Raw genomic sequence first — 21,970 nt, 5'->3', positions numbered from 1 at the left:
CCTTAAGTCTTTCTTCCATTACTCATCGAGTCACTTCCAGGGAAGGATGTTCACGGAGATTATTTCCTCTAATGCTTCTAAAGCTGTTAGCAGACAACCTCGCTTTATGGCCAAAGGCAAACACTCTGCAGGGGCCACCACCTGTGAACACAAAACATACTGAGATCTCCACTGATCCACCCCAATGCCAAGAGGCAAATCCCCTTTCCTAGTGGTCCCACAAGAACAGAACAGAAAGGAAAGCCATAGATGGTATTCCTAGCAGTAGGTACTAAGAGATGCTATACATCAAACTGGACAGTGTCCTGAGAAAGAGAAATAGGGCCATGATCACCCACCGAGTCAGGGTCCTACCCCCAGAAGACAAAGAACTGGGTAAAGACAACTAGATGTGACTCAAGAGTTGCAAGTTGCAGGAAAGGTGTAGCTGGATCTTGTCTTCAGTTACAGAATCTTCCACCTAAATTCTTCACATAATCAGACTGCCTGAAATTGCACCAATTAGAGATCCATGTACAAGATGGTGGCTATTAGTCATTCACACATTGATGTAATTTATATTCAGTCAGTTGTTCTCCCCTTAACACATAACCACAGTCGATTATTTTTCTCTTAACACAGAACCACTAATGGGAGTTTGGAAGCAGGAAGCAGATAGAAAGGAGTAGGAAAAGTTGGCTTTGGAGACTGAGCACTAAGCAGGGAGATGTAGGGCTGGGAATGCCTCAGACAAACTAAGGTTGGCAGGACAGTCCAGTGCAGGAAGAGAAGAGGGGAACAGTGCCTCGCCTTGAAATTTCTGCCCAAAGCGGGAAAGCCCCGCGAGCACCCTACAGTGGACAACCTGGGGTAACCTGTGTAAGCAGGGCTGTGTTCAATACAGCCTCAATATATCCATTAAAATATTGAAATACAGGCTCCTAACTCCACATCTGAAATCATTGGGTCCAGATGTGATCCAGAAATCAGAATTTTTCAGATTTTAGAAAGGCAATACAGTACAGATACCATATAAATAGCTTCACATCAGTTTGAGCTAAATTAGTTATGAAAGAACATGTGGTTTTCAGAGCTTTTTGTATTTCAAAATTGTGGGTAAGAGATTGTATTTCTGTACTAATTGATGAATAACCCACGGGCTCTTCCACCACCCTGGGCCCCCTTTCACAGCCCTCCTATGACCCAGCCACCAAAAGGTATTGCCTGGCGGGGCAGGAGGCCTCTAGCACACTGCTCCAGCACCACACATAGATGAGTCCACACCTTGTGTTGTCTCAGCCTTCAGTGTGCTAAACCTTTCTATGTTTGCCCCTGGGTAGCATTGGAAGCTGGGGATTCTGTGACCACCCACAATCCTGAGAAGAAGCTGTAATTGCAGTAGGAAAAACCTAGGCTTGTAGTCTGAAGGCTGTAGATCAATTTTGTCTCTGCCATTCACTAGCTCTGAGACTTCGGGTAGCCCAGTGATCCCCTCTGAGCCTCAGTTTCCTAATCTGTGAAATGGGAATCTCACACGGTTGTTAGGAGGATTGAGTGAAGTATTTGGGGTTAAAGTGCTTTATACTGCAAATTGCTTATATAAATATAAGATACTATCTTCCTACCCCTACACTGTTAGGAAAATGAAATAAAATGATGTATGTGAATGTGCCTTAAACACTGTCAGTTAAATACAAACGTGGAGTTATATTATTATTGTGGACCTCCCACCACAGAAGAGGGTCTGGCTTCTCAAGGTTGGGAGGGCAGCCTGTGCAGTGGGGGCAAGAAGAGCCTATTCCCCACAAAACCCTCTATCCAACTGCCCATCTCCAGTCCCCTACCCTGCTGTGATCTGGCTCCTTGACAGGGAGCCACCTCAGGGACCTGCCTTTGAAAGGAAACATAGGAGGGGTTGCCAGGGGAAGCAGCCCTCAGGGCATCTGGCACCACCTGTCTCTTCTGAGGGGACCCTCCACTAGCCATAACCCACTGTGGTTCCCGCAGCCCTGGGTAATCAGAACAGTGGGCTCAGACACCAGTCTTACTACTCTGTAGCTCCATCTCCTGAGCAATTCCCTTTAGCTCTCTGAGCCTCAAGAACCACAAGTGCACATTTAGAATAATATTACCTACCTCAGAGGGGAGTCCCTGGGTACCACAAACAGGTTAAGTGCTTGGCTACTAACTGAAAGATTGGTGGTTCAAATCCACCCAGAGGTGCCTTGGAAGAAAGGCCTGGCAATCTACTTCCGAAAGATCACAGCCATTGAAAACCCTATGGAGCGCAGTTCTACTCTGACACACACGGGGTCATCATGAGTTGGAATCGACTCAATGGCAGCTGGCTTACCTCATAGGTTGGTGGAGAGAAATCAGTGAGATACCATACATAGAAACCCTTTGTACACTGTGATGTACAACTCAAATGTGAGGTTATTATTGGCATGGGAAGCTGGGGGGTGTGGTGGTAGCTCAGAAGCAGACGTTTTAATTGTAATGGAACTGAGCTGCTAAAGTTCGCTGGGGAAAACCAGATCCCTCCTTGAGCGGGCTGAGGAAAGCGGGATTCAAAACATCGCAACCATGCAAAGTTCCCTCCTTTGGGCCTGGACGGACAATTACAAGGTACTGTTGAGAGTGAAAGAATGGAATCCTCAGCCCATTGGGCACTTCATGAGTTATCTTCTGTGTTCTGCTCTTTTTTTGCTTAGTTTTTAGTTCTGGGTTTTTCTCAAGTTATAGATTTTACCTTTATGTGTGATGCTGGGCCCTGGAGAGCTAACAGCATGGCATTGTACAGGATTGATGTTGTGTGTTTTAACTGCAAGCAGCTGAGCCCACAGCAAAGATCTAAACTGAATATTCCAGAGCAGTGCTCTAGTGGTGCATGTCTGGGAGTTTGAAGGGGTTTATGATGAAGCTCTGGGCATTGCTGTGCAAGAGACCTCACTCTATCTAGCCAGACCCAACAGCCTGAAATGGAATTGATGTGAACACCTAATCTATCATCTGTGCACTTGAGGGACACATTGCATTTTCTTACTCATGTGTGACTGACTTCTGTTGTTATCTAATTATTCAAACAGGAAGCATGTTTCCAAGGGGGCTTGTTGTGCAAAGCCTTAAAATTCCATGTGTGACAGTGTCAGAATGGTTTTGAGCCAGTGACTATAGTGCAGAGATAAATGGCTGTTAGTTGTTTTCTACTTTTATCTTCACTCTTTTTTAAATCCTAGTATTTCTGTCCTGCTAGAATACTACTTTTTCAGAGATGAAGAGGACATTTCCTGTAGGAAGCAGTGGCCCAAAAATAAAATCCATGATTTCTTTTTTCTTTTCCCAATTTGAATCCCTGAATTAAGAGTATTTTTGACAAAATCTGCTTTTACTGTAACATAGGGATTAAAGAATTTACAACTTTGTTGGAGTCTTATTTGAGATTCAATAGGCTTAATTAACATGCATGGCACAATTTAAATTGTGAGTTATCCTGTAAAGCTGATGCCAGGACAGACAGTTTGAAAATTTAGGAAATACAGAAATCACATCCATCCCAAATAGTCTCCTAGTTCATATATAAAACCTTCTCTTTAATATCTTTTTATTATATGTAGAACTTCCTTCAAGGAGAAAAAATATACATAACACCTGGTAATTATCTCTGTTTAACAATAGCTTCATTAAATAGTCACGCATCTCATATAGAACAATGCAGTACTAATATTCTTAAACTTCAATCTTTAACCAAAGCTTCAGATTATATATAATAAGGATAGAATAAGGTCCTAAATTAATTAGCACCTTCAACCCAGGTTTTAGGTTTACCATCGCAATTACCTGGGATTCCCCCCTGCTTTGGAATTTTGTTGTCACCGTTTTTGTTTAACATTTGACTGAGGCATTGGGGAGGGTGTATGACAATTCTTGGGGAAACAAATTAATGACTTGCATTGTCTCTTCAGACCCAAGGGGCAGGTTCTCCTCGTTCCTCTCCCAGCCACACCATCAGCAGGCCAATCCCCATGCCCATCCGGTCAGCATCCACCTGCTCCACCCCGACGCACACGCCTCAGGACTCTCTCACCGGGGTCGGGGGAGATGTACAAGAGGCTTTTGCACAAAGTAAGTGGCTTTATTTTTTGTTGGGTTCTACTTTCATGTGGAAAATATGTCATTGAGGTGTATTGAATGGTTGCGAGTTATCAGAGCTATACAGAGTATGGTTTCTTAGAAACTCCCTACCCTAATCTCTTCCTCACTTCACTGTCCTACCTTCCTTCTATTGCCCTGCCTCATTGTCCTGTGAGCTTTCGCTAAAAACAGACAAAAACAACAACAAAAAAGAAACCGTTGCCCTCGAGCCAGTTCCAACTCATAAAAGCCGTTTCCATGGAGTCTATTTCGACCTTACAGTACAGCGTAGAACTGCCCCGTAAGGTTTCTAAGGAGCGGCTGATGGATTGGAACTGCCGACCTTCTGGTTAGCTGCCGAGCTCTTAACCACTGCGCCACCAGGACTCTGAGCTTTTGCTAAGGACTGGAAATCCTTCCACTAGTCTCCCAGGAAACTTTATAAATGTAATCTGTTTTAAAATTCTGAACTATTTTCTTATTTTCTACTGTCTTCTCTTTATATTAAACTCCAGACTGAGACTGAACATTCTCAGATCTTTAGTCATGAGGTGAGATAGAAGGACTTTTAGTCATTTTACAGCTTCCGTGTTCTGATGCCCTGAAGAGTTGAATCCTTGCCTCTGTATTTCGGGGCTACAAGGTTGACCTCCATGGTTAGGGGAGGAGCGTAAAGACAGATGGCAGATGACAAACTGCGTTCTCCCACTGACTGCCTCTTCCATTTTCACACTGCTGGGATGCCCCAGGGAACCCTGGTGGCGTAGTGGTTAAGAGCTATGTCTACTAACCAAAAGGTCAGCAGTTCAAATCCACCAGGCGCTCCTTGGAAGCCCTATGGGGCAGTTCTCCTCTGTCGTATAGGGTCACTATGAGTCGGAATCAACTCGATGGCAACGGGTTGGGTTTTTTCCGGTTTGGGGTACCCCAATGCAGTGACTTTATTACTTTGGAAATGTTAATACTTTTTAGAACCTTTTCTTGCCATTACTTTTTAAATTTATTAAGAAAAAAAAAAAGCCTCCTACAGACCCTCACTCGTCCAATCTCATTCCTAGAAGTAAACACTATTGACAGTTTAGTCCTTACCGATTTTTTACTTACATGTACAAGTGTATGTTTATAGACACATATTCTGTATTTTCATACAAATAAGATAAGGAATTGCATTTTGATCTGTAATTTGTATTTTCTGTGAATTAGTAATATATCATGAATATCTTTCCTGGCCTTCAGATATAAATCTAAGGAAAAGACAGACGTATGTGATGATTAGTTTTAAGGCAAAAAGGATCATAAACAAAGTCAAAAGATGAAAAGCAGACTTGAGAAAACCATTTCCAGCAGAGATCAATAAGAAAAAGATATCCCCCAAACAAAACTAGGTGAAAGATAGGAACAGACAGAAGAAGAAATATAAATTGACAGTAAAGATATGACCAGATACTCAATCTCATGAATAATTGTAGAAATACAAATTTTAACAAATGTCACTTTTTGCCTAGCAGATTAAAAATTTTTTTAAATGAATATTGATAATGTATAGGGATAGCAAGATTGTGATGAAATAGACCTTCTCATCCATTGTGTATGGGGGGAAGGGAGTATTAACACATTTTAAAGGGAGAGAATGATAGACCCTTCAGTCTGTTATGAGGGAAAGGGGAGGATTCATGATAGGGCTTTTTCTTCTCAACGCTGAATATAATTCAAGAGTTTTTAATGGAATTTACAAAATAAGTTTTTTTTAATTTTTAGAGAGAGAAAAAAGTCCTTTCCCTAAATCATATCTTAAATAAATTTGCAATATTTTAAATCATTTGAACTCCTATTATAATTAATGTTTTCCCTTCTTTTAATTTTTTAATTTAATTATATTATTATTTTATTTATTATTACTTTCTGAGAAATGACAGAATAGAATAGTTTATAGGCACAAAAAGTTTGTACTACATAAATTCATTTGTACATCAGTTATTTGGAATCTTGAGCCTTTTTTTTCAAAGTTATTGTGGTGATTAGCCCTGTGCACCATCTACACCTTGCCCCACTCCCACGCCAGCCCACAAATAACCCATTTAACCCGTAGTGTACCTAAAACATAGTAATAATCCCTATCTGCTATAAAGAAACATTCTAAGTTTCAATTCCGGGTATCAAACCAAAAAAAAACAAACCCGTTGCTGTCAAGTCAATTCTGACTCATAGCAACCCTATAGGACAGAGTAGAACTGCCCCATAGGGTTTCCAAGGAGTGGCTGGTGGATTTGAACTGTCGACCTTTTGGTTAGCAGCTGAGCTCTTAACTACTGTGCCACCTGGGCTCCAAGACATATATATATGTCATGTCTTGGCAGCAGGAGCAAGAATCTTTGAGCCTTTCCCATACTCTCGGTTATTTGGTACACAGGTTTCCCATTCCTAAAACCAAACCAAACCAGTTGCCACCAAGTTAATTCCAATTCCTGGCAACCCATGTGCGTCAGAGTAGAACTGTTCCATAGGGTTTTCAATGGCTGATTTTTCAGAAGTAGATCACCAGGCCTTCCTTTCAAGGTGCCTCTGGGTAGATTCAAACTTCCAACTTTTTGGTTAGTAGCCAAGCACTTAACCATTTATACCACCCAGTGACTCGGTTTCCCATATCTAAGAGATACCTATAATGGTAGGGTAAGCACTGGGAGCCCTGATAGGAGAAGAGCCTGTGGTTATGAAGATCAGAATCCAATGTGCCCTGCCACTAAGGAGTGGCTGGAAAGATAACAGCAGCTGGGAAGACACAGCTCTTCTGGCAAAACCAGACATCTTATCTGTGTGAGTTTTTCCTAAGTGTGGTGATCATACGTAATGTCTTACCCAGGACCATCCCAGTTTGCCCTGGGTGACACCATCTTCTTAATCTTGCCTCCCTTCTAATGCTCAAAATTGTCCCTGTACACCAATGTTCATTGTAGCATTAATCACAATGGCCAAAAGATGGAAACAACCCAAGTGTCCATCAACAGATGGATGGATAAACAAAATGTGGTATGTCTATACAATTGAGTATTATTTAGTCATAAAGATAAATGAAGTTGTGATACATGCTATGACGTAGCTGAATCTTGAAAACATTATGCTGAGTGAAATAAGTCAGACACAAAAGGACAAATATTGTATGATCTCACTTACATGAAAAATATCTAGAACAGGCAAATGGATAGAGACAAAAGTTTATTAGTGGTTACCAAGGGCTGGGGAGAGGGAAGAATAGGCAGTTATTGCTTAAGGAGAACTGAGTTTCTGTTTAGAGTATTGAAAATATTTGGAAATGGATAGTGGTGTCGGTTGTGCAACATGGTGAATATAGTTGATTTCACTGAAATATAACTTTAAAATGATTAAAATGGCAGGTTTTTTGTTATAAATACTGTACCACAATAATTGTTTTAATTGTCCACCTATCATTAGCCGTCTCATCTGACAGAAGGGTCACTGTCCTAAGAATGGTGTGTTTTGTTTAGGAAAGGAATAAAAGCACTTCTGAGAAGTCTTAAACGTTTTCTTGTTTTAAGATGTCAATGGAAATGTTAACAAGCAATATAATAATTTAGAAAGAAGGAAAATCTTTGATTTTTATTATTATTATTTCTTCATAAGGTTCAAGAAGAAATTTAAGGAACGATTTGCTGGTGGCAGCAGACTCCATAACTAACACCATGTCTTCCCTTGTGAAAGAGCTAAATTCCGGTGAGTTCTTGGCCCCCCTCGGCTGTCTGCTCATCACAGAGGGAGCCATGAATGTGGGGGCCTCTATTGGAAATCTGCTTGTTGTCATATGTAAAAAGACTTATTAAAGGTCTCTGTGACATTTTGTTGGTGTATTCAGATTTTTTAGTGATGTTTATGTTTTGCTGATTAGAAGACTATTAATATGTGCTCAATGCAGAAAGTTAGGAAAATGCAGAAAGTAATAAAGAAAAATATTAAAATCAGTCTGTAATTCTAGGATCCAAAGATAATCTCTGTGAAGTTTTTCATGTGTTTACTTCCTCATATATCTAAAAATCTATGTATAAATTACTATGTAGATATAAAACAGCACTGAAATCCAGGAGTGTGTGTGTGTGTGTGTGTGTGTGTACTTTTGCATCTTGCATTTTATTTAAGCATATGATTTTCCCATGCTGAAAGGTTGGTGGTTCGAGTCCACCCAGAGGCACCTCTGAGGAAAGGCCTGGAGATCTGATTCCAAAAAATCAGCCATTGAAAACCCTATGGAGTGCAGTTCTACTCTGACACACAGAGGGGTCGCCATGAGTCAGAGTCGATTCAGTGGCAACTGGTGCTGGTGGTGACAGATCTTATCCCTTTCGTGCTCCAATTATTTTCTGCTTTGGATTTTTTTGTTGCTACCATGAGTTTTCATTAGTGGAAGTGTGATGAATCATTGAGTGTGTCTGAATTTTTGGTAGGTATGTGGGTTTTTTTTCTTGCCCCCTCTCACAAGCATACCCCAAGTGTGTAGTGGTACATATGAAGTACCACTAATTATACCTCAGAGCCCCCACCAGGATCTATTGATACATATGTGTAACAAATTAAAATGTTCAAAATTTCTATTTTTCCTACAAAAAATTCAGGCACCTCATACAATACCTTGTAAAAACCATAATTTGCAGCACACGCTCACTTCTTTGGTTTCAAAGTGTCATAAAGGCCCCTGCCTTACAGCAGTATGTACTATCAGTGGTACGGCACCTTCCCAATAAAACTTCAGAGGCAGAAAAAGTACTTGGTCCCTAGAGGTACCCGTGAGCACAACAGGGTTATATTGCCATTGCCCTATCTGAAGTATAATCACATTGTTTCTAGATTTTCATGATTACAGTCCTCTGTGATAAACTTATTTGGGCACACATTTTTGCTGGATTTTCTGATTACTCCCTTAGGATACTTACCCAGATGTCATGAGCCAAGATTTTAATTGTACTTCATTGTTTTACATTGATTTGAAAAAGTATTTGTGGACTAGTTTCTGAGGGTATGATTTTAACTAAACACAGTTAGTGGAAATGATGGCTCTCTTGTTGATGAGCATTCTCAGTACGTCACAGTCAGAAGACACAGTATAGTCGAAAGGGTACTTGATTCTTGTATTTTTCAGTTGTTAGTTCAAATATTACCTCCAAGGTTAAATTCTCTCCTGGCTCCCATGTCCCTGTAGGCTTCTGCTGTCTCTCCACCGTACTCCACAGAGCCCTGGAAGACAGGTGGAAGGCAGGGACAGAGACAGGGCCTTGGAACCAGAATGATCTGAATTTGTTGCCTTCCGTGTATTAGCTGTGTGGCCTTGTACAGGGTATTAACCTCTCTGAGCCCCAGATAGGAGCCCTGGTGGCGCAGTGGTTAAGTAATCAGCTGCTAGCCGAAAGGTCGGCAGTTCAAACCCACCCGCTGCTCTGTGGGAGAAAGATGTGGCAGTCTGCTCCCATAAAGATTTACAGCCTTAGAAGCCCTATGCAGCAGTTCTACTCTGTCCTATAGGGTCAGTATGAGTTGGAATTGACTCAACAGCAATGGGTTTTTGAGCCCCAGATCGTTTCTCTCTAAAATGAGACAGTAACACAAGCCTGAGTTGGGCTGACACACAAAGCAAGCATTCTGTAACTAGTAAGTATGTGTGTGTACATGTGGGCGTGTGTATGTTTATGTGTGTGAGTTTATGTGCTTTGGAATCAGAAACATTTGGTTCAGTTCCTAGCTTGGCATTGACGAGTTTTGATACCTTGAGCTGCATTTCCTCCATCCATACAGTGACAGCAGCAATAGTAATCCCAGGCCTCTAGGGTTAAGTGAGGATGAAACGGGATGGCGTATGTGAAGCATGTCGCACAAGGCCTGATTGCTGTAAGTGCCAGGTCCTCCCCCAAACTGTTGAATACCTACTAAATAAAAACGTTTCCATTGAAACAGAAGATCTAATTTTGTGATTCTCATTTGCCAGAGATGTTAAAGTAGTGACAGTTGCATAGTTTTTCTACATCTTCTCCTTACAGTTTTGGAAATATCCAGCATTGCATAATGCTCTGGATGTGTAAAGCATTTTCCTGTACATTTTCTCCTTTTCCTCGTGAACAATAACCATGTGGAAAGAGTAAGGTTGGTGTTATACCTGAGAGGAAGCCCTGGGCAATGCCAGAGTCAGGATTTTAGCCAGACATGTAGCCACAAACAGCCCCACAGCAAGCCAGCTCCCAGGGAAAGCCAACACTTACAATACATGAAGGCAGTTTCCGCTAAAAATAAGGGGACATTATTAACTGTTCTTTGATCTCTGTGCTATATAAATAGCCCTCTGAATTTTCTCATTCACCTTGTGATTTAAGATCATTTACTTCCTAATTACAGTACATTTGCCTCTTTCCATCCTTTCTCTTTTGTTTATATTTCCTCTTTACTAAATTTGTATTTGTTCTTCTCAAGTCATAAAAAGGACAAAATTTGTAATGAACAAGCAATTGCTTTGGCTATTTTTTTCTATTCATATCTCTTTTTCTAGGTATCTTGTTTCTAGGCCTGAATCTCTTGCTCAACCACTCTTATTTCCTGGTTTTTTGTTTTGTTTTGTTTTTAAGTTTAAGATTAGGAGTGTAGATTTTTAAATCTACATTTCTTCATTAAATGTCAGTGGAACTGCCACAATACCTATTCTTCTTTGCCTTCTCCAATACGTATTACCATTGAAAGGGCAAAAAGAAGAATAACTACTACTCCAGAAGTACATCTTCCTCTCTGTTAATATACTTGTTTCAATTATAAGGCTGTTGGAAGCAGCATTTCCTCTTGTTGAAATAAATAAATGAGGATCAGGAAAAAGCCATCTCTGATTGGCATCATGATCCAAAGTGACATGATGCTGAAGTTATTTTCCAGAGTCAAATGTTTTACTTGCTAATTTAGTCTCTGTTAATTTGGAATGTATAGTCCTTTGAATGAGACAAAACTGAAATTTATCTTTGCAAATATCTCCAAAGAAAGATCTTCCAAGAAAATGAATAGGGTAAAATTGAAGAAAATTATTTCTCCTACTCACACCATACAGAGTTTTAAACATCTTTATAGCATAAATATGCAAATAAATATGTTACCAATTAATAAATCTCTGATATTCCTTAAAACAGACATCACAAAATATTTGTCTAGCAAGACTATGGTCATATAGTGAGATTACAACAGCTATAAGAAATAAAATCTGAATATACACACACACACACACAAAAAAAAAAAACCCTAGATTTAAATTTCTTAAAGCCTCTATAATTAGAATTAAATTAATTCAAAATTGTTGCTGTTACTTTAAATTAAGAATTACCAAATAGGATAAAATGACAGTAGTTAATACATTATGAATAATGAATAATGGTATATACCCACTGCCCTAGCAAACGATGATAAAAAGTTATTCTTTTTATAGAAATCTCAAGTACTATTGCTTTATTCTCTTATGATTCTTTAAAATATTAAGTAGCATGTTCAGTATTTCCTAACTTAGAGTAATAATTAAGCAAAAGTAACAACGACTTTAATGAAGACTTTTCTAGAAGGGAAAAAATGGAAGTTTTAATAAGTTAAATCAGTTATTAAGAGACAAAAATTTCTCATAACATTTCTAAGGTGTAAAAGAAAGTGCTGTATACCAAGTGATATAGTAATTCATATCAGTGTCAATTCTCATTTAGAAAAAATAAACATTTATTTGACTTATGTACTATAACTGGTAAATATATATGGCATAGGTTATGTTATAATATGCCTAGCCCTTTATTTGCAGGTCATAAAATTCTAACAAGCCATTCTTTATTTCTTCAATTCTACTTGATAGAGGTGGGGAGTGAAACAGAGAGTAATGTGGATTCTGAATTTGCAAGGACTCAGTTTGAGGATCTGGTTCCATCACCAACCTCTGAAAAGGCTTTTCTCGCACAAATCCACGCCCGAAAACCTGGGTACGTTCACGGTGGAGCCACCACAAGTACCATTCGCAGTGACATGTGAGTATCCTTTGCTTGGAGCTGTTTTCTTAGTAACACAAAGATCTGTTGGGAGCAATAAGAAAACTAAAACACGGTTGCTTAGTCCTATGTTCTAGAATGGGATGATGCCGTTTCCCTGTCTGCCAGAAGAAGTAGAAGCATACAGCCTTTAAATTTAACATTTCTGCTTTTCCTTCTTACAATTTCCAAGGAGTGTCAATAACTTAGGAGCCCTGATTGCGCAGTGCTTAAGAGCTTAGCTGCTAACCAAAAGGTTGGCAGTTTGAATCCACCAACCGCTCCTTGGAAACCATATGCGGCAGTTCTGCTGTGTCCTGTAGGGTCGCTATCAGTTGAAATCGACTTGATGGCAATGGGTATCAATAACTTAAACCAAACACTGGCTTTCGGGAACCTGGTTCGCCCAAGGCACCGTGCTAGATATACACAAAACAATATAACAATTGCTTCCTGCCTTCAAGGAATGAGCCCTGGTGACACAGTGGTTAAGCACTCGACTGCTAACCAACCCACCAGCCCCTCTGCAGGGAGGAAGATGTGGCAGTCTGCTTACTTTGGTAAAGATTACGGCCTTGGAAACCCTATGGTCAGCTCTACTCTGTCCTACAAGTTCGCTATGAGTCGGAATCGACTTGACAGCAACAGGTTTGGTTTTTGTTTTGCCTTCGAGGAACTCACAGACTAGTTCAGGAGATAAGTCATCCTACCCTCTGAATTTACCATCCCGCTGATAATACAATACACACTTGTCTGTACTTAGAGAACCCCATTATGCTGGAGAGACCTCTTTTCAGAACGGGTGTAAACAACACAATATGAGCACTTAGAATTTGAAATAAAGGTCCCTAGGTGGTGCAAAAGGAGCCCTGGTGGTGCAGTGGTTAAATGCTTGGCTCCTAACCAAGAGGTCAGCAGTTTAAATCCACCAGCCACTCCATGGCAGAAAGGCGTGGCAGTCTGCTTCCGTAAAGATTTATAGTCTTGGAAACTTATTGGACAGTTCTACTCTGTCACATGGGGTCACTATGGGTCAAAATCAACTCAACGGCACCTAATAACAACAACTTGTGGTGCAAAGGGTTTGCATTTGACTGCTAATCTAAAAGTTGGTGGTTTGAACCTACCCAGCAGTACAGCAGAAGAAAGCCTGGTGATCTGCTTCTGTTATGATTACTGCCAAAAAACACCCTATGAAGCAGTTCTACTCTGTAATATGTGGGGTCACCATGAGTCAGAATGACTCGACAGCAACTAACAACAACAGAATTGAAATAAGTAAATGTATAAATCTCAAAATAAAGTAATCCAATTTGGGTAACACTGAATAATTAATATTAAATACAACATGTTATAAACCTGACCCTTGAAAGAGTTATTGTGCAAAGCTTTTCACCCTGTTAGGATTCTGTACCTTGACTGAAGCCAGCAGAGTCAGTGATGTCCACACTAGACTTTCTGTGACCCTAGGACAGCTCAGGAACCCTGGTGGCACAATGGTTAAGAGCTCAGCTCCTAACCAAAAAGTCAGCAGTTCAAATCCACTAGCCACTCCTTGGAAACCCTATGGAGCAGTTCTACTCTGTCCTAGACTCACTATGAGTTAGAATCAACTCAGTGGCAACGAGTTTGGCTTTTTTGGTTTGGGACAGCTCAAAGTCGTCAGATGAGGAAACCAAAGCTGAGGAACAAAGGCAAAGCTAGGACAGACCTGCAGACGCAGCTGGGGAGAGAAAAGGGAAAAGAGTAAAAAGAAGGAATGGGCCCTTAGGAAAATGAGACTGACTGTGTGAGAAACGGTGGGCAAAGGCTGGAAAAAGGGATCGTTGAAGACTGAAAAACTGCAGAAGGGTGATAGTGTTGATGTGAAAAGTCCATCAGACTAGTCTAGAAAAATAAACTGCCTGTTTTAAACACCCAAAAGAGAAACTAACCAGAGGCCTTTCTGATGTTTTGACTCTCAACCCATATACTGAGTAAAAGATCAGTAATAATGTGGAATTATAAATAGGCCTGGTTTGAAAGCCAGCTATGAAGGGGCACAGGGTAAGATCAAAACAAAATTGTCATAATATAACTTAAAATGGCTGTGTGCTGCTGCTTTTAATTTTAGTTGGCTTTCTTTTCCTCTCCTCTATAATTTAGGCTTTGTTATTTGTTATTCAAAATGGTGAACTAATTGTCATCTGTTTTGTCTGGTAAATACGTATCTATTTGACTTTTTATAATTAAGGATTTACATGGCGGTTACCTAAAATCTCCTTGTTCCAATCCTGAGATCCAAGACTTGGCTTAAGCTGCCCCACAGCTGGCCCTGGTGTATGAGCAGCAGTACCAAAACACACGCCACAGGAAATGAGGAAGAAACATTCATAAAGGCCTCACAGACCCATTGAGGCTGGTCCCAAACTTCCAGAAATAACAAGAGCGTGTACATGGATATAAATAAACATGAACAATGACATTTAAGTTCCAGCCCAAAAACTTCTATTTGACCAGTCTTTTCATTTCAGAGGATATTTAATATCTGTAAATATCGATACTGTCCCAACATGTACTGTGTTTTACCCCAAGAATATTTTACTGATATCATTTAGGTGGTGAAACTTTGTTCAGTCCCATGAAGAGCTTTACATACACTGGGATAAATAGATGGTGTTACACATTAATGAATGAGGTCATTCTTATTTTCTAGTACAGTTGGACAATTTAAATGGATCATTTAGATTCAGAGATAGTATACATATTAAAGATCAAGAGCTATGGGTTAGAGAAGTAGCCTTTCTGGTATAGACTAGCTAATATTCTGAGACTTGATTCTACTATAAAAAATAAAATGTGTGTTGTGTAGTAACATAAAGAGCATTAAGTTATGAACAAATGTCCTTCATTATGATTTCACTACAAGGCTCATTCTACTTATTCAAAGTGTTCTTTGGTTACATAAAAGAAAGCCCCCACATTGGGAAAATTTTATATCCCCTCAAAAGACAAGCCTGCTTTTTATTAAATTTGAAAAGCATTTAAAAGACCAACCAATCCCTGTAAACCGTAAAAAAAAAAAAAAAAAAAAGATTTCCAATTAGCATCAGACTGCCATAGAAAAATTGCATATGAGAATACCTTGATTGTATATTTCTCCTAACTTCCAAAGTTTTTTTTTTAACCACTTCTTGTAGGTAAAAGAAGCCTACAGGCATGGAAGTGAATTGAACAACTAATGAGGGGGAAAAGTGCCCACAAAACTACAGTCAACCCAGGAATTCCACCCATACTTTTCCGTAAGATTTGCTCCAAACTTCAATCTGTGGTTTATTCCTAGTGTTACAGAAGATGGGGATCCCTATGTGCAGCCCGAGGACGAGAACTATGAAAATGACTCCGTCCGGCAGCTGGAGAACGAGCTCAAGATGGAGGAATACCTGAAACAGAAGCTGCAGGATGAAGCCTATCAGGTACCAGGGAACCAGACCACACACCACCACTCACACCCCAGCCCTCTGAATAGCTGGTCTTTTACATTACTCACAATACTCCCTTTCTGGAGTATTCTGACCATACGCCTTATTCCACGTATTCTAGACAGTGAAAGTTGTAAATGCTTCCCCTAGCTGTCACTCACCTTTGTGTTCTTATAAATTCTGATCTGGAAAGTGAAAAGAGGCTTTGTGGCATTAATAGAAACATAGTGATTCACAGTCCGGACTCCTCCTGGATCATGAAGAAGGATATGTTTTTCCTCATAGATTAAAAAAAAATAGGACAGAAGGAAATTGAATAAGCATAATTATGTCACCTCCCTTGTGAGGGAAGTGGATGCAGTGATCTCTCCCTTGAAGCATTCATCCTCTCTCTCCCTCCGTGCCCGCCTCATGCCACATGTAAACAAGTATGACAGTGACAAACCTCACGAAGAAAGGTGGGGGAACCATAGGCCTCAGGTTTAGCATGGTGTGGATGGATAGATTTTTCAGACATATCGGAGTATATTAACCCATCTGAGAATTCACTGACCATAGTACATGCAATTGAGAACAAATATAATCGTCCATTCATCCTAAAAGTGATGCCGTTATTCCCCAGGGAGATTGTTCTACTGCCTTGTTTGTCTTTCTTGTATGTTTCCTTTTCCTTTAATCCACAGGTGTTTTGTTGGGGCTCTGGGGGTTCAGGGATGTTTGCTTGCTCAGACCTGCTCTTCTCCGGGCCCCATGGTTTATTTCATCATGTCAGGCTTTCTGTCCCAGGGCTGTCTGGCTTTCTCCACTTTCTTAGGTCGGCAGTGACCCTCTTTCTCTGTTAGTGAAGAAAAGAGAAGCCGGGAGAACAAATTACCTTCTACCTCTCATATGTTTATAAAGTAAGCCTTGATATATTTTCCTAAGAAGAATGTAGAAGAGATGGAAGTTGAAACCCACCATCCCACCCCAACAATAGAAAACAAAAGTTTGCTTCTTTGGAGTGTTCCATTCACGTTTGTAGTTTAAGAGTTATAGTTTAGAAGCAACAAAAATGTTGGCCTAGTCATAAAAATACAAAGTAAATAAGAGAGACTATATATGAAAAGGAGTCCCTGGTGGTGCAAACGGTTAATGCATTCAGCCGATAACCAAAAGAGTGGCAATTTGAGTCCACCCAGGGTCACCTCCGAAGAAAGGCCTGGTGATCTACTTCTGAAAAATCAACCCTTGAAAACCCTGTGGAGCACAGTTCTACTCTGACACACATGGGATCTCCATGAGTCAGTTTCAACTCAATGGCAAGTGATTTTATATATGAAAAGCCATGTTCCAATGCTACAGAAACTGTCAAAGTCTCCTGACACAAGACCCATGGAGAGTGCTCTCTCTTTGCAACTTCCATGGCTCGTCCACAGAAGGGAATTGGCCTGGAAGGAAGCTGCCAGAGCGTCTCTGGGAACACTGAGGGATGGCATTCCTACATGGCCTCATTTGGCTTTGCTACACTGAGAGAGAGAGATGTGGCTAAATCATCAACGTTCTGGTTTATGCTGTTAAAGGCACCTGTTAGGCCTCCATCATTGGGCTCATATCAGTTTATGGATTTTGGTGACAGCAGCCTTTGAAATTGTGGAAGTTCTTTTTTTTTTTTTTTTCCCCCCCCAGGGAGGCAGACTTTCACCATTCCATATAAAATATTAGAATTTATTTATTTTAATTAATTAGGAATTTAACCTTTTGTGAGTAAAATGAAGGGAAATTCTGTGCATGACTTAAGATCCACTTGGAGTTTCGCCATCACCTGGTCAATATTAAGCTCCTTCTCTCTCTCCTTTCCCTTCCATGCCCAGTGACTTCAAAGTCCAAGGGCACGGCAGGGGCTGGGAGAATATAAGGGGCCTGTGTCTCCCTACTCAAGACATATGCCCTGGAGAACGTCGAGGTGGTTGCCTTGAGTGCCCCGTAAGCATAAGGTCGTTTGATGGATCGGAATGCTGCCTTCATTCATTGGACTTTCTCTCTCTTTGTGCATGGCTTTCAGCCAAATAATTCACCAGCTTGACTGCATCACAGACTTGACATGTCACCTTTCTTGTTTGTGTCCTTTGTCACCCGCAGGTCAGCTTGCAAGGTTGAATGCAATATCCTTTTATCACTCTCCTCTCAAGTAAGTACCCTCTTATTTAGGAGGAAGGGTGATCACTGTACACTGAATTCTGACAACTTGTAAATTCGCAGTCACTCTCGCTGAGATGTTTCTGTGTGGTCAAATGTCCTCCTTCCCTGCTGATAGCAAAGAATCTTCTCTGTCTAGGGAGCATTTCTTTATAAGCCAGTGAAGATTTAGCAGACATCTTGAGGAGCTGATATTTTTGTTTTATTCATTAGGAAGGTGGGCACAGAAACTTCTCTAACACTAGAGGTGCCCCAGAAATCCTCTATGACTGACATTTTCATAACCACACCACCAATCCTTAGCAGCATCCAAGTTGGCAGCCTCTCTACCACTTGAGAAGGAAAAAACTCCAAGCTTGTTCAGCACCACTAGAGATGGGTCATCTTCCTTAGTCATGCTACACTTAGGGCCCCAAAGATCAAATGTGTGTGCCTTCAGAAGTCAAAGTAAAACTGTGTAACTAAAGAAAACAAAAGAATCAAAACATAGAGGAAACATTCTTCAGCTTTATGTTTTTTGAATAGTTGAGTCGAATCCATTGTAAAATTCAGCAGGATATCAATTAATTTTGAAAATCATTTATATGGCATGTGATCCGCCCCCCGCAAGGATCTACCTAAATACACCTGGTCTAGGACTATCAATGCCCTCTCAATAATTTTTTCAATGCAGAGAGCATGACAGTTGGTTGGCAGGATAACTTTAGTGTAGTGGTCTGAAGCATTGGCTCTGGACTCCAGTAGACCTGGTTTCAAATGTGGGTTCTTCCACCTCCTAGCAGCATAACCTTGGGCAAATTATTAAACCTCTGTGAGCCTCAGTTTCCTCTGTACAACACAGATCATGGCACCCACCTCACAGAGAAGTTGTAATCACTGGTATACTGTTTTTAAAGAGCTTCATGTAGTGACCGAAACGCTACTATTTATTACGAGCATACTGCATTCATGCCTACCTTCATTCAATAACTGGGAGCTGCTGTAGTTATTGTATAAGTATATGGGATCCACTAGGACTCAGAACTAGCTTGTTCTCTCTACTTTTATAAATAAGGCTAGGACTCAGCTCATTTGCAATGAGTTGATACACCTTGGACTATGTTGTCACAGAAGTCTACATGGTTTCTCTGGCTCCAGCTAATGGCCATTTAGATGTCCCCCATTATAGTTCAAAGCATGTACACCTCCCACAGTAATCTGGCTGCACTGGTCCAAGGACTTGTGTCTACTTTAGTTAAACGTCCTTCCCCAGCCATGGAATCCCCTAAGCCCACAGTGACGTTGACAGTAAACTATATCTACTCTGGTTGTTAAATTGAAAAAGGGATGTATATCTCCTAAATGACATATCAATTAGCCACAAATACATTTTAGCTCAAACACTGTTGACCCCCTGTCTCAGGTTAAGATTAAGCAAGAAAAAAATCATAATTGGTATTATGAAACATACTTTATGAGCTGTAGGGTTCTTTTGGTGTGAAAGGAGGGATTGTGTTGACCACCTTCTATTCTCCCTCCTCTGGGTCTGAGAATGCTACACCACATGCTCTCTGATTCAGTATGATTAGAGTGAAACAATTCCCAGGAGCTGTTTCTGAAAATACTCGGTCCAGTTATAACGGACCTAGTCCCAAAGGAGCAAGCTGTTTCCTTTAATAGCATGTTCTTTCTCTTAGCTCCAGCAATGTGATCATTTTTATTCTGTATATTATTTAAACATCAGTAGCTAATTCTAAGAAAAATATATTTTTTAAAAAACCAAGAAAACATCCCTGACATGAACCCAGATGAAAAGTCACATTTGATTATTATACCTAACAGCCAGAATTTTCCATACTTTGACAGCGCTTAGACCATTTTTATTTTGTGTTGCAAATTTGGCAGTGAAAATTTTTAAAGTTGTGCCCTCTGACATTTACTGCGTCCTGTACCCTAGCTAGCTGACATTCCACAGGACTCTTAACAGGAACCAGCCTCTCACTAACTCAGCCACTTAGGCAAAACTCATTGAAAACCTTATAGAACACTGCAGAAGCTAGTGGCTTTTCATCCTTGCCACTAGTTCTATCCTACTATAATTTTTCTTAATGGAGCCAAGAAATATAGCTGAAATTTTAGAACAATTTCTATGATTGAAATCTTTTTGTTTGGACTTTCTAACTGTGCTACAAGACCAGAAGTTATCCCAGGGTCCTGGGGATGACTTCATTGACTTGAAGTCAACTAGCCATCCACCGAGGCAAAGCCCTACATGGGTAAGGAGCGGAAGGTGGGACACCAGAGAAATAGAAGACCCATCCTCTGCTCAACAAGAGCTTGAGGTCTATTTGAAAATAAATACACACTTATCAGCACATTAAAAAGAGTGAGTAGAGTTAAACTTGATTTATTGTTTTTCAACTAGCCACTTTTGAAGAAACAATATATGTAAGGGTTAGTGCTTAAGCGGTAGAGTCCACCAAGACTCCATCTGGGGCCACTCAGATCCTGGGTTTGTCCTTTAACCATCCTCTGGCCACATGGTACACCATTCTCCTTGGCCAGCCACATCCTAATTTCAGATTTAGGGAGATTGGACAATCAAAAGCAGATTTTTTTTTTTAATCAGCTTGACACTGTGATGTTGGGTCAGTGGTCTTATCTCCCTGTCTAAAGGACAGCACAAATGCCCCTGGTTGGGCTGCTTTACCCACCCAGATGCCTTCAAGAGTCAATACAAAGGACTTCCTGGCCTTTCTTTTGTAAGGTCCTAAGACAGTCATTCCTGACCATCACAGGAAGGAAGTAGAGAGTGTATGTGCATGCATGGTCTGTGTGTGTCGGAGGGCTAGGGTGGGGGGATTCCCAATCTTCCTAACCCTAATTTAGAGAACAGTTTTATTCTTTAAAAAAAAATACACATTCCTTATTCCCAGGCAAGCTATAGTCAGATGATGAAAGTAACATGAGAGCTGGTGATGCTGGAGAGTGCTGCACCCACACAGAGGAGAAGACAGCAGCATGGCACCCACCTCATGGAAAAGAGGAACCACCACACGCAGCCGCTCCCGACAAACCCCCACCCCTAAAGATGTGTTCTGCTGACTGTAGTGCAGCCAACGTTTTGTTCTGAGATTTGTAGCTCATAGGTGTGTGTTTTGAGAAGGAAAAAAAAAAAAAAGACTTTTATTTAAAGCTAACTTAACAGCTCCATCTTCTGTAGCCTGGCTCGGTCCTGGTAAAGAACACAGGTTGAACCCCATGCTGCTGTTCTACACGATGGCAGTATTAACACACATTGTCAACCTTTGCACATGATATTGAACCTGTTCAGTTTACAATGACAATATTAATACTGTTTATAGCTAGATGTTTGATTTCTGAATTCTTTTGAGATTTTAGCAAAACCGTTTATTGTACACGGTACATTTTTTTCCACAGCAATTAGAAAAAAACAACCACTTGTAATGAGTCACTCGCCCTGAAGGATTTGTTCCTGAGTGTATAGACTCAGAGTCCTGCAGCCAACAAGGGCCCCTGGCCTGCATGGCCTGCAGCTGACACCAAGTCTCTACAAGCAGTGACTTGAAGCAAACACACCAGGAGAATCCATTCTTTGGGGCATCTTTCCCACTTGGGGTTGTTTTCTTTCAAGATACTCTAACAAATCAGCCATAGAATTTAGTGTAAATATTTTTTTTCCAAATAGATATCATATTCAAAAAAAAAAAGGCAACATTCAAATTATATAGAATCTAGTTTTTAAAATCAGCACAGATCTTCTTAAAACTGTGAACTATGTTTTGAAATACTCGTTACTAAAGCTGTTTATAAACCACAGGTGCCATAAGATCCCCAAATGGACTAAAGTGATCTATGCTCTTCCATGGTCTTGTTTCCTCTCGTTTTAGCTTTAGGGGGCATGTCTTTAATCGCACTGCTCATTCCCGAATTCCCCTATAAGGTTGTTTGGAGGCCTTCAGCTTTAAATGTACAGGCTTAAAGTGCGCTTGCAAACGTTCGCTCTCCTTTTATTTCTGAATGTTTATTGCCTTAGCTGGCCACCTGGTGTTCTGCATGCAGCCTTCTGTGGTCATATGAGAGGAGACAAGCTCTTCTAAGTTAGGTTGGGATTTTGCACTCAGTGAAAAGCCGTTGTGCAAAAGAACCATCAAAGGAAGGAGGATGAAAGACTCTATAGATGGTCCT

General features: G+C 40.5%; 1 protein-coding gene across 11 annotated transcripts in view; it reads left to right on the top strand.

The window, feature by feature from the left end:
* DTNA (dystrobrevin alpha) overlaps positions 1-21,047 on the top strand; it is a 446,516-nt gene extending 425,469 nt beyond the window's left edge. For 5 of the 11 annotated variants that reach the window (XM_004386875.1, XM_004386870.1, XM_023741170.1 and 2 more), the window contains 5 exons: positions 3,945-4,104; positions 7,753-7,842; positions 11,978-12,146; positions 15,469-15,601; positions 17,726-17,743. In XM_004386875.1, coding sequence (XP_004386932.1) covers positions 3,945-4,104; positions 7,753-7,842; positions 11,978-12,146; positions 15,469-15,601; positions 17,726-17,743 — 570 coding nt within the window. Of the gene's footprint in view, positions 1-3,944; positions 4,105-7,752; positions 7,843-11,977; positions 12,147-15,468; positions 15,602-17,725; positions 17,775-20,697 lie in introns of those variants that run through there. The other 6 variants (XM_004386871.1, XM_004386876.2, XM_004386879.1 and 3 more) reach the window with 6 other exon arrangements.
* The last annotated feature ends 923 nt before the right edge of the window (positions 21,048-21,970 follow it).

This window comes from Trichechus manatus, unplaced genomic scaffold, assembly GCF_000243295.1.
Source record: "Trichechus manatus latirostris isolate Lorelei unplaced genomic scaffold, TriManLat1.0 scaffold00175, whole genome shotgun sequence".
In the NCBI taxonomy this organism is placed as follows: Eukaryota; Metazoa; Chordata; class Mammalia; order Sirenia; family Trichechidae; genus Trichechus; species Trichechus manatus.
The sequence above is the reverse complement of the archived record's forward strand: the minus strand, read 5'-3'. Positions and strand labels throughout refer to the sequence as shown.